This window comes from Mobula hypostoma, chromosome 9 (genome assembly GCF_963921235.1).
Source record: "Mobula hypostoma chromosome 9, sMobHyp1.1, whole genome shotgun sequence".
NCBI lineage: Eukaryota > Metazoa > Chordata > Chondrichthyes > Myliobatiformes > Myliobatidae > Mobula > Mobula hypostoma.
The window spans coordinates 24,161,312-24,174,143 of record NC_086105.1 but is presented as its reverse complement, the minus strand read 5'-3'; the positions used below and the strand labels follow the sequence as shown (position 1 = coordinate 24,174,143).

The 12,832-nt window shown below is 39.7% G+C and overlaps 2 protein-coding genes across 8 annotated transcripts in view; one reads left to right on the top strand and one right to left on the bottom strand.

Moving 5' to 3' along the window:
* Positions 1-8,754, bottom strand: part of dock4 (dedicator of cytokinesis 4) — a 366,243-nt gene extending 357,489 nt beyond the window's left edge. For all 6 annotated transcript variants that reach the window (XM_063057889.1, XM_063057890.1, XM_063057892.1 and 3 more), the window contains exon 1: positions 8,604-8,754. In XM_063057889.1, coding sequence (XP_062913959.1) covers positions 8,604-8,640 — 37 coding nt within the window. In that variant the 5' untranslated portion in view covers positions 8,641-8,754. The remainder of the gene's footprint in view (positions 1-8,603) is intronic.
* A 268-nt stretch (positions 8,755-9,022) lies between these two features.
* The window catches only part of znf277 (zinc finger protein 277), a 67,839-nt gene continuing 64,029 nt past the window's right edge, over positions 9,023-12,832 (top strand). The window contains exon 1 of one of the 2 annotated variants that reach the window (XM_063057886.1): positions 9,023-9,074. In XM_063057886.1, coding sequence (XP_062913956.1) covers positions 9,041-9,074 — 34 coding nt within the window. In that variant the 5' untranslated portion in view covers positions 9,023-9,040. Of the gene's footprint in view, positions 9,092-12,832 lie in introns of both variants that reach the window. The other variant, XM_063057887.1, reaches the window with a different exon arrangement.

Sequence of the window (12,832 nt, the reverse complement as noted above, 5' to 3'; positions counted from 1 at the left end):
GTTTAACAGGCAAAGTTCAAAAATAGGGATTGGATAATTATGTCTGCGGGCAGGAATAAGCACGAACAAATTGGGATATAAACACCGACAATGGTTGGTATATAGGCTTGTATGCAACATTTTGGACCAGTGGAAATGGTCCAGAAGGGTTGTATGGAAACTATTATTACCATTTTTCTTAACAACTCATTTCATTACTTAGCCTAATAGGTTAGATTTACCACAGTACATTATTATCTATTTAAATGTTTATTTTGCTTTTATATCATCTCAATGTGTACTTAAGAATGTATAAATAATTGTAGTTTTATACATATAAAAAAATGGAAAAGGTTATATGTGTGAAAAAAGTACATGATAATTGTGAACTCCTTATCCAAATAAAAATAAAATTTAAAAAAAAAGGAAATGGAAACTTAACATGTAATTAACATTACAGTTCACTTAACATTTAAATAAGTTAAATTCCATCTTTAGTTCAATTAACTATGATAAATCTACATTGCAAATTAACATACTGTAAGAAATGTTAATAACATCAACATACTATAACTTTCCTTTCTTATCCATTTTTCTGTGATTTCATTATTCTGTGCTGATGAAAAATTAATCCATTCATCACTCTGTCTTTGAAAATGTTAACATATTGGACAAAGGGTTCAACTCTCACAGGATGTTGCAACTTCAGTACACATAGCCTACCTAACATCCGGTCTGGCAAACCAAATGCCTCCAATTAAACTGTTCATTTAACTCAATGTAAACAATCTTGAAGATTAAATCTTATTTTGCAGTGAAAAGGTGAAAAGTGAATGCATTCTCATAAACAGTGACTGTCACTTCCTTTCTCTTACTTTTAAGGCCTCGTCCACGTGCACGACATGAACTGCCTGCACAGACCAAATTTCCCCACAGCAAAGCACATTTCAGTACCATTTGGGACAATTGTTTTATTAGTATCACTGCAGGAACAAATAGTGGCCAGAATGAAATGAAACCATTTTCACGGTATCTTCTTCGCTATCATGCTGATTGGATCTCAGTTAAAACCCAAAAATGAACAAATAAATCTCTGACTACATAACAGAGGCTTTGAGACATGAGCACATCATTTTCCATATCAAAACCACAATTTTATACTACCAAGATCATGTAATTATGGGAAAACTCTCACTTCTGTTCCATGTCAGATTAAAAAAAACTGGATGGCGAAACTATACAAACGGGAAACAGAGGACACACAAAATGCTGGAAAAACTTGGCACGTCAGATGGCATCTATGGATAGTAATGAACAGCCAACATTTCAGGCCAAAGCCCTTCATCAGCACTGGAAAGAAAGAGGGCACAAGACAGAATAAAAGGATTGAGAGAAGGGGAGCAGCCCAAGCCAGTGGGTGATAGGGAAATCCAGGTGAGGCGGGAAGGTAATTAAGTGAAAGAGGTTGGGGAACGTGGGAATGATGTGAGAACTAGGAGGTGATCGGTGATAGGTTCAGGAGACAAAGGGCTAAAGATGTAATCAGACAGTGGACCATTGAATAATGGGAAAGAGGCAAAGGTGGGGAAACAGAGGGAGGAATGTATATGCAATGGGCAAGCCATGAGAGCAGAAGAGGGGAAGAAGAATGGGTACAGAGCCAGAAGGTTAAGGAAAAACAAGGGATGGGTAAGGGAAACAGAGGGGGCTGGTCACCTTAACTTAGAGAAATTGATATTGATGCCATCAGGTCGGAGAATACCAAGACAGACTATGAGAAAAGTAATGTGCCATAAAATTATATAAACAAGTGAATCAATTTGCCTGTTCACCTGGTAAGATTTATAGTGAGCCTCATTTGGAAAAACAACCATGCAAATTAACCCAGAATGTTGATTTGTCTCCCATGCTCATCTGCATTCCTTTGATTCAATGGTACTCCCCATTTCATCAAAAAGGTAATAGTAATTACTGTTCAAACAAAAGTAAAATGAAAGAGTGAAATAATGTTAAAGCTTTCACTTGATAGCTATGATGACTATCTTCAGAATCAGGTTAATTATCACCAGCATGTGACGTGAAATTTGTTAACTTAGCAGCAGCAGTTCAATGCAATACATAATCTAGCAGAGAGAAAAAATAATAATAAATAAAACAATAATAATAAACAAATTACATATATTGAATAGATTTTAAAAATGTGCAAAATCAGAAATACTGTACATTCTAAGAAACTGAGGTAGTGTCCAAAGCTGATTCTGATTAATGCTAGTAAACCAAAAATTATTGACTGCCTAATGAAAGCAAGGTTTATTAGTAGGGCTGGTTCATTAGACCAAGGACATTAAATTTGAAAACTGTACCTAGCTGTAGCTACGTATTTTTCTTGACAGAAATTCAGTAACAGTGGTCAATAGCAATGCATGTGGAGTGCTCAGCCATAGACATGCAATTTACTATGCCGACTTGATATAAAACACCAATAAGAAAAACTGCTTAATTATGTAAGCAGTTCAAAGGATTTCAGTAAAAACAAATGTAACTTTCTCCAGTTACACTTACTGGAATTGACTGATAAGGCAGGCTGGATTTGCTGAATTAAATTTCAATCATAAAATAATAACTTAAAATAATACTCTATTTCCACAAGTGATATTTAACCAAGTTCTGAAAAGGAAGTGCTGGAAATATTTAAAGTTTTCCGAAGTAATGCAAGTTGATCTTGACCAGGTAGGCTCTTAGCAATAATTCAGGAAATATTTCTAACCCTGAAAATTTAATAATAAATGAACACCTCATAACGTGGCATACATGTACTATCAATTAAGATCAAATGAGAATTGTCTAAAAATACCAAATTTTAAAACTTTACAGGAAATATGGAACTTTAATTACAGAATAGCACAAAGTCATACAGTTATACACACATTCTTTTAAGGACCATCAGTTTGCCATGGTGGAGAGGTTTCTCATTTCCTAAGATCCCAAGAGCGATGCTATCTGAAGCTTAGCCACCTGGCACTTTTGCTCCTGGTAGGATCACTCATAACGGTAAGGTCAAGGGGGAGGTTGCAGATAAACAGCAATCCAATGAAGACCTCAATGGCGGGGCTGGCAGAAGATGACGACACATTACAACAGCAGCGAAGGTGGAGGAAGGCTGCAGCAGTGAAAGGTCCCCAGGCAACTTGTCTTCCTTGTCACTGGAATATGACCAAAAGAAGCTGCAGCAGGTTGTAAATCTAATCAGCTCCATCTTGGGCACTAGCCTACAAAGTATCCAGGACATCTTTAGGGAGCAGTGTCTCAGAAAGGCAGCATCTATTATTAAAGACCTCCAGCACCCAGGGCATGCCCTTTTCTCACTGTTACCATCAGGTAGGAGGTACAGAAGCCTGAAGGCACACACTCAGTGATTCAGGAACAGCTTCTTCCCCTCTGCCATCCGATTCTTAAATGGACATTGAAGCTTTGGACACTACCTCACTTTTTTTTTTAAATATACAGTGTTTCTGTTTTTGCACATTTTTAAAAATCTATTCAATAGATGTAATTGATTTACTTGTTTATTTATTATTTTATTTTACTTATTACTTTTTTTTCTTTCTCTGCTAGATTGTGTATTGCATTAAACTGCTGCTAAGTTAACAAATTTCACGTCACATGCCGGTGATAATAATCCTGATTCTGATTCTGGAATCTGACCCAGATCTATAAAAACAGTGCAGTGGCTGCCCATGCATCAATCTCTCCATGTTAAACAAAGTCACACACAGTTATTTTCCATTCAGGGAATCTACTGCACAGAAACAGGCTCTTTAGACCAACTTGCCCATGCCACCCAAGGCAACCAAGCTAGTCCCATTGGTTGCAGTAAAACACATACATCAAGGGGCATATAGTTTCAATATCCTGAAGTGTCAGAGTTTGATTTAAAAGCATAAAGTTTTATTAAATATAAATTGCTGACAATAGAAAACTAAATATCCGTCAACTCCATATGCTGATACTCTCAAAGCAGGCTGTCAATGCCTCAGATGGTTAGCATATGAAAATACTATTTAAAAGCTCCACACTATACTTGAATACTGCTTATTTATTTTGTACAGAATATATAAACAGATCAAAGCATGCTTTTTATAGTAATACCAATCAACGGCATACATTTTGTTTTACCTTCAGCAATCCTATACATTTATTACAAATGTGATGAAACCTTCGATCGTGTTTAGCTGATGTTATCATTAACAATTTAATACACTAGTTCCTCAGCACGTGAATGGAAGAGTAGATCGTTAAACTGGTGAAATGCTGGGCTAAAAATAGAATAAGTTAGAGACATCCTTGATGTCAAACAGTTTAAGATTTCAGCCAGGTTTCTGTGATCAATTAATATTTATGTACAATTTGCATGAATTCAGCAAAGACTTACTTGGAAATGTTGGTTGATGTGTGTTACAGGTGCTGTTCCTCCAACCTGAGAGTGGCCTCATCAGGGCAGTAGAAGAGGTTGTGGACTGACATGTCAGAATGGGAATGGGGAGTAAAAATGGGTGGTCAGTGTGAAATCCCGCCAGGTGTGGCAGACGGAGCAAAGCTGCTCAACCAAAGTCCCCCAATCTACGTTGGATCAAACCGCTGCAGAGGAGACCACACCAAGAATAGTAGATGACCCTGACAAACTCGCAGGTGAAGCATTGCCTCACCCGGAAGGACCGTTTGAGGCCCTGAATGGAGAAAGTGAAGGGGATGCTATAGCATCTGTGCCAGTTGGAGCAGCAGCACCTCATCTTCCCACCAGGTGGCCTCCAATCTGACAGCACAAACATCAATTTGTAATTTTTCCCCCCTTTCTCCATTCCCCATTGTGGCCCCCTTCTTCCCCTTTACCTTGTCCTTACCTGCCCATCACCTCTCTCTGGTGCCCCTCCCCCAACTTCCTCTCCTAACAGATTCCTCCTGCTTCAGCCCTTTATCTTTTCCACCTACCACCTACCAGTTTCTTCATCTACTGTCACCCACCTACCCACCATCCCCCTCAGCTGGCTTCACCTGCCAGCATGTCATCCTCCCCCTCCCCCCACGTTCTTATATTGGCTTCTTCCTTTCCAGTCCTGTTGAAAGGGCTCGGCCCGGAATGTCGGCTGTTTATTCCCTTCCATAGGTGCTACTTGACCTGCTGAGCTGCTGCTACATTTTAGACTTCCGGCATCTGCAGAATCTCTTGTGCTTCACTGCCCAAATGCCAAACTGCCCTCCCACCTCCTTTACTTTATTCCATGTTCTACCTTCCTCTTCAATTAGATTTAATCATTTTCAGCACTGTTACTTCCACTTAACACGTCCCAGCTTCTATCCTCCCATCTTGATCCTTGCCTGGATTTACCCGACTGTTAGCTCTTGCTCACATCTTTCCGCTCACTTTTTAAAATACTGACCATCTCCCCTCTTTCTATATGAATTCTTGACTGGAAGCATTGACCGTTACTTCCCTCCTTAGATGCTACCTGATTTGCTCAGTTCCTCCAGCTTTTTGTCTGTTGCTCCAATGCCTACAGACTTGTGTCTTTATCAAAGTATATTCTCTCACTGCAATATGTTGAGGGTTGAAAAAAATTCTCACAACCCTGTATCTGATTGTACAATTGCTGAATTCAAATACCTACTGGAGCACGGATTCTCTTTAATAGAACTTACTCTATTGTGATTCCTATTCAATACAGACGATATTCCCAAACTAACTACAAATTTGAAACATTGTTAGTAAACATAGCTCAAAGGAATTTTCACAAAAGAGATATCTTAATAAAGCATTTATTAATTTCATGCACAGCTAGAAAAAAAACAGCTGTTGAAATCAATGAAAGTAAAGCTTGCACAAAAATTTCCACTCCTACAGACTTAACTGTCTTTATCCCTGTCTGTACAAATAGCTTTGAGATCTGCGGTTACACATTTGGGTATCTGCAACATGCTGTTCACAGTTAACAACATCCATATTTTCCTGCAGGTTGCTATCATACTCTTGCAAGACAAATGAAAAGGGCTTTGTGTCTGATTGGTAAATTTTTAATCATCCCCTCCCACCAAGGGTACAGTTAAATGCAGGGTTCTCAGTGGAACTGTTCTAATGAAGAGGCTAAATTTCAAATGTCTGCTTTCTCCTCTGAAGCTGACTGGCTTGTCATTTTTCTCACCATTTTTTTGTGTTTTACTTCAACCAGCATGTGCGTTTATTCTACAATTAACTTTGTTTTCAGAGCACAGAATAGCACATTTTAATTGATTGTTTCAGAACAATAAATGAAAGAGTCTCTTCTGCATTATTTAAATCTGGCTTTAGACCACAATGTTTCCACACCTTGCAATCAACTCTCCACAAAAATTAAATTTCACATGTTACAGTTTCAAATTTGATTCCAAAAAAAATCAATGAATTCTCCAAATAGTTACACTTGAATAAAAGAAACTCTCTGCCACAACCTATTTTTTCTGAGAGTACATTATTATTACAAGTAAAATGTTTGCTTTCTATAGCTGAATGGCCAATGAAAATTGATCCCTTTGAAGACAATGAGAAAAGATTTAAACTAATTTTGGTTCAGTTACCTTCAAACTGGCCTGTAGCAAGTAACATTTACTAAAGAAGAAACTGTTCTAAGATTAGTAATGCAGACAAACACAAAGTCGCCAAATGGTCTCCAAACGCCACGGAAAGAGAACAGTGAAACAAGGGGAGTGAAATGCACACGAATTATTAAAAATAATTCCAGTCCTGGTGAAAAGTCTCGGCCCGAAACGTCGACTGCTTACTCTTTTCTTTAGATGCTACCTGACAGAATTTGAATTCCTGAATTCCTTCAGAATTTTGTGTGTGTTGCTTGGATTTCCAGCATCTGCAAATGTTCTCGTCTTTATTAAAAATGGAACTTGTTTTGGTTTCCATTTCTATCTCTGTTCACGTGGGTCAGAGCTCGGAAACATTAGTTAAACCCTTATGACAACTTGCAATAATGGTCACATTTTCAATGCACCTTCACAGTCACCGAGCGCCTTGTCCGACAACAACTTACTCTATGCTTTCTCAGCTAACTCGTAACCAATAATAACAAAACGCATTGATTCCAAAATAGTTTATTTCTCCGCAGCGACTCCTGAGAATTGTTTATAGCCATGAAGGTTTTAACGCAACGCCAATTTGACTAACCACCTGCGTGAGAGAACCCATCCATCACTTTGCATTTCCTCTCCGATGACCACATCAATCGACGTTCTGACCTCACTCCTGGCGATGAAAAGTAAATCGCACAACTCCCAATCCATCCATTCCACTGGGAGTGTAATCGTGAGATAAAAATCGACTGCCGGCTCTATTTGAATTCCAGAATGATTTGCTGCAAAACCTTGGCCAAATCGCCGAGGGAAATGGAAAATCCCGGTCCACTGATCGGCGGGGGGAAACTCGAGGTGTGCCCTGGCAGCTTTTCCAAAAGGCGCCAAAATTGGTATTTAACTGAACTGATAACCATACATAGACAACTTCTGTCTGATCTGGCAATTAACCATCCCTGAATTATAACGGACATCCATTCACAAGGATCCTGAGGGGAGTCATACGCAAACCTTTCCCTCTCCGCCCAAATTCCAACAGCGCTCCAAGATCTACCCTCAGGCTAGTTTTAAAATATTCATAACAGGCGGCAGTGGAACAACTTCTGCTGAGATACTCAGATTTGTAAAATGCCAGCTCAGTGATTTATTGAGAGTTCTTTTTAAAATTCCATCACCCGCTATTAAAAGCAGTTTTACTATCAATATCCCATTGATCTACCGTCCTGCTGAGACGCGGTAGTACCATCCATATGCTGCCGCTTTGTTATTACGATCGGAAGATTTTTAAAAAAATCAAACCATTCCTCTTTTGAAGCGTGCACAATCTGTTTTTAATGATTAATAAAAAGGAATACCTCAGACCTACTTATTCTGTTTACAAATTTACCATTCCCTAAACTTTACGCAACTCTGACAAACAACCAGATTACAAAGAGTGACAATCGGAAGGCTACAAACCCCGACTACATATAAATGGGCAGTATTCTTCAGAGATGTGTCTATGCGTATTCATAATCTTTGTTTGCACGCATAAACAGGTTTATTTTGCAAAGACAATAGAAATATTGGGAAATATTATAGAAATAGCATGTTCAAATACATGGAAAATATAACAAATGAAGCAAAACAAAGGCAGGGTAGAAAACTCAGAGGCGATGGCTAAAACGTTAGCGGAAGGTTAAAAAGGAAAAGGTAGCGGGAGCACAAAGCAGTCGGGGAAACCAGCATTTCTCCCTCTTCCTCTAAGCCAAGGACGTTTTTAATATGAGCAAGGAAACGGAAAATTAAAAATAGGCAGCCCAATTATAACGGACGAGAGGAACAGCTCGCGCCCTCAAAGAAGCGGCAACATTATCGTATTACACCGGTTCAGTTCTTCGCAGCTTTTTTGGACACATCGCTTCGCCTCTGCATCGACCCCAGTCACTGGCACCAACCGCACTCTCTCAAACTCATTGCAATTCAATAGCGGGGGGCACAAATCACGCAGAGTAAAGCCGCAATACACTCACCGACACCGTATTTTTCATTGTCTGTAGGTATCCACATCGTCGAACCAGATAAAGGATAAATGCAATATTTGCACAACAATAAAACTTGTCCCCTAACGTGCCCTAGTTACTGAGCAGTTTATCCACGGGACCATTGTTCAGACTCTGGACAGGCAAGAACCCTAAAGGCGCAAAGGCTACTAGGAGCTGTAGTCCCGCATTGTAGGTGCTACAAGGTATTCTGGGAATAGTAGTTTCTTTTGTTGAGGAAGGCGCACTGTTTTCTGGGAGATGTAGTTCTAACTATTCGCTTTGCCTCGATATCAAAGCGTTACCGAACTACAAGGTTCCTAGGTCATGACGCGAATTACTTCCATCGATTTCGATCTACAATTGGCTGCGGGACGGTTGTTATGCTTTCCGACGGGTGACGTAAAACCGATAAGCAGACTGGCGTGATGGCGGCCGTGGGTACGGCAAGTACCAGCGAAGGTGGTAAAATGTGCAACGTGAGCCGTTCCTTGTTAATTGTGTTGGGGCAGGGGGGAGCTGAGGGCGTTGTTAGTCGTGGGTTAGAAGGAAATAGCAGGATACTATCATGGGTGAACGTCAGTAATGGACAGTTACGGGGATTTGTGTTTCACTTTGTATGAAAGCATCAGATGCTGCACTTTTAAATTGAAGGGAATCTCGCAGTACGCGTTGGTTGTTTTTTTCTCTCACTCTGTAGAACATTGCAGAGGAGATAAGGATTATTCCCTCGTAGAGAATCCCGGAATCCCAACTGTTTAGACTGCATGTGTTGATACAAAGGAATGATACTTCATTTTGGTGTTAAAGGTCAACGTGAAGGGTGAAAATCCAGGGTGGATAGTTGATAGGAGCGAGGGATAAATCTGATGCAATTTATTGAAACAATGATTTCTTAGATTATTTTTAAAAAGTCATAAAATGCTGAAAACATTCAGCCGGGTTAGGCAGTACAACACAGGAACAGGCCCTTCAGCCCAGTGTTATGCCGAACTAATTACGTCACTAATTAAATGCCTAACTAAATTAATCTCTTCTAAATACAAAATTGCTATAGTCTCATATCAAGGCTCCAAGATTCTGCTGCATATTGGCACTAATAAGGAGCTGGCCATTAACAGCTGTTCCCAATTAACTTTCCCGAGTTACTGCCTAATATTCTTACAATTTACCCGACTCCAATTTAATATTTCTTCAAGTTCTGTACTTGCCTAAAGCTATCTTACTATTTAAGGAATTATGATCACTCTTCTCTAACTGTTCCCGCACTGAAAGGTCAGTCACCTGATATGGCTCATTACACAGCACTGGGTCCAATATGATTCCTCATCTTGTTGGACTATCTCTATACTGATTTAAGAAATCCTCATGGATGCGCCTAACAAATTCTACCCTGTACAATCCTCTTGCACTAAGTATGTCCCAGTCTACGTTGTGGAAGTTGAAGTCACCGTTTCTTTCCCAAATATGAGTGTATATATTGGTTTTCTGATGGTTATGGCTCCTCTTTCTGACCTGGTTTCTGGTTCTCAGCCCCTTCCAAATTTGTTTAAACCTTCCCAAGTAAAACCAGTGAACCTCCTGGCCAGTATATTTATTCTCCAATTAAAATGAAACCTGTCCAACAGATTCCTACATTTTGTAGTAATAGATATTTAACCAAGCTGTTAAAAGTTTCTGCTGAAGGGTCGTCAACCTGAAATATTAAGTCTGTTTCTTTTCCACAGATGTTGGCTGACATCATGAGTATAGCCAGCATTATTTTGTGTTATTTTTCAGATTTCCAGCATTTGCAGGCTTTATCTTTTCGATTGCTTATTTGTATACATGGAATATTTGATGCAACAATAATAGATTAAAGTTTTTTTGGTACATTTCTCAACAATTTCTGTGCAGCAGTACATTTGAGTGTTATCTAGATTTTAAAATATGCTTCTAAGTATTCAGTTTTGTTCTTTAAGTCGCAGCAATTTATGAAGTTTGCTTGCTACCAATTTTTCAATGCTGATTTCCGCAGAAGAATTGTTGAAAGTTCTAGTGTATTGATAGAGTCGTAGATCCCTACAGCGCAGAAACAGGTTCTTTGTCCTTCTAGTCTGTGCCAAACCATTAATCTGCCCAGTCCAATCGACCTACACCCAGACCGTGGCCCTCCATACCCGTCCTATCCAAATTTCTCTTAAATGTTGAAATAAACTCCACACCCACCCCCTTGTACTGGCAGCTCACTCTACACTCTCACCACCCTCTGAGTGAAGAAGTTCCTCCTCACATTACCCTTAAGCATTTCACTTTTCACCCTTAACTCATACCCACCCAACCTCAATGCAAAAAGCCTCCTTGTATTTGCCCTATTCATTACGGCTCATAATTGTGTATACCTCTATCAAACTTCTACGTTCTAGAGAATAAAGTTCTCCTCTATACAACCTTTCCCAATGACTGAGGTCCTTGGGTATCGGCAACGTCCTTGTAAATTTTCTCTGCACTCTTTCAATCTTACTTACATTTTTCTTGTAAATAAGGACCAAATCTGTACACAGTATTTCAAATTAGGCCTCACCCTTGGACAATTTCATCAGAACATCCCAAATCCTGTACTTGGTACATTGATTTATGAAGACCAGTGTGTCAAAAGCTTTCTTTGCAACCGTATCTATCTATGATGCTACTTTCAAGGAATTACGGGTCTGTGTTCCCTGATTCCTGTGTTCTACCACACTTCTCAGTGCCCTGCTACTCACCATTTACCACCTACCCTAGCTGGTTTTTCCAAAGTGCAACACCTCACAGCTGACTGCATTAAATTCCATCTACCAATTTTCTGCACTTTTTTCCAGTTGGTTCAAATCCCGCTGCAGGCTTTAATAGTCTTCCTCGCTGTCTACTACACCCTCAATCTTGGTGTCATCTGCAAATCCAGTTTACTGCATTATCATCAAGGTCATTGACATAGACGACAAACAACACCAGACCCTGTACCTATCCATATGGCACACCACTAGTCACAGGCCTCCAGTCAGAGAGGCAACCATCTACCTTCTCTCTTGGCTTCTTCCTTGAAGCTAATGACTAATCCAATTTACTACCTCATTTTGAATGCCAAATGACTGAACCTTCTTGACCAACCTCCCATACAGGACCTTGTTAAAGACATTACTAAAGTCCATATAAACAAGCATCCACTGCCTTAGCTTCATCAATTTTCCTGGTAGCTTCCTCGAAAAACTGTATAAGATTGGTTTGACATGACTTACCATGCACAAAGCCATGTTGACTATCCCTGTCTATCCAAATTCAAGATTCAAGATTCAAAAAAATTTATTGTCATTCTAACCGTACATCAGCTCTGTAGGGCAGAATGAGACAGTGTTTCTCAGGAGCAGTGCAATCATAACATAACAAACACAACATTAACTAATAAACATAACAATAAATAGTAAAACACAACAGCCACATGTCAGTTAAAATCAAGTTATAAGTGTCCAGTGCAAGTTAAAAGTGTCCAAAGCAGAGTCAGGTAGAGCAGCTATTTAGTAGTCTGACTGCCTGTGGAAGGAAGCTGTTTAGTAGCCTTGTGGTTTTAGTTTTGATGCTCCTGTAACGTTTGCCTGATGGCAGAAGAACAAACAGTTCATGGAGAGGGCGTGAGGGGTCTTTTATGATGTACCGTGTCTTCTGGAGGCATCGACTCTGAAAGAGGCCTTGGACAGAAGGTAGGGAGGAGACCCCAATAACCTTCTCTGCTCCTCTAACCACACTTGTATATCCGGTTCCTTAGCATACCTTACAATAACTTTCCCCCTGCAGATGTCAGGCTCACTGGCCTATAATTTCTTGGCATATTCTTGAAGCCTTTCTTAAACAACAGAGCAACATTAGCTATCCTCCAATCCTCCGTCAACTCACCTGTGCCTAAGGATGTTTTAAATATCTCTGCTGGTGGCCTTTCTGTTTCTGCACTAGCCTCCCACAGAGTCCAAAGGAACACATTATTAGGCCCTGTGAATTTATCCACCCTAGTTTGCCTCAAGATAGCAAACACCTCCTCTGTAATCAGTATAGGGTGCATGACCTCGCTGATTCATTGCCTCACATCTGTAAACTCTGTGTCTGTCTTCCAAGGAAATACAGATGCAAAAAACCATTTAAGATTTCTCCCATCCTTTTCGGGTCCATGCATATATTGGTCCAGAAGACGAATTTTGTCCCTTGCTATC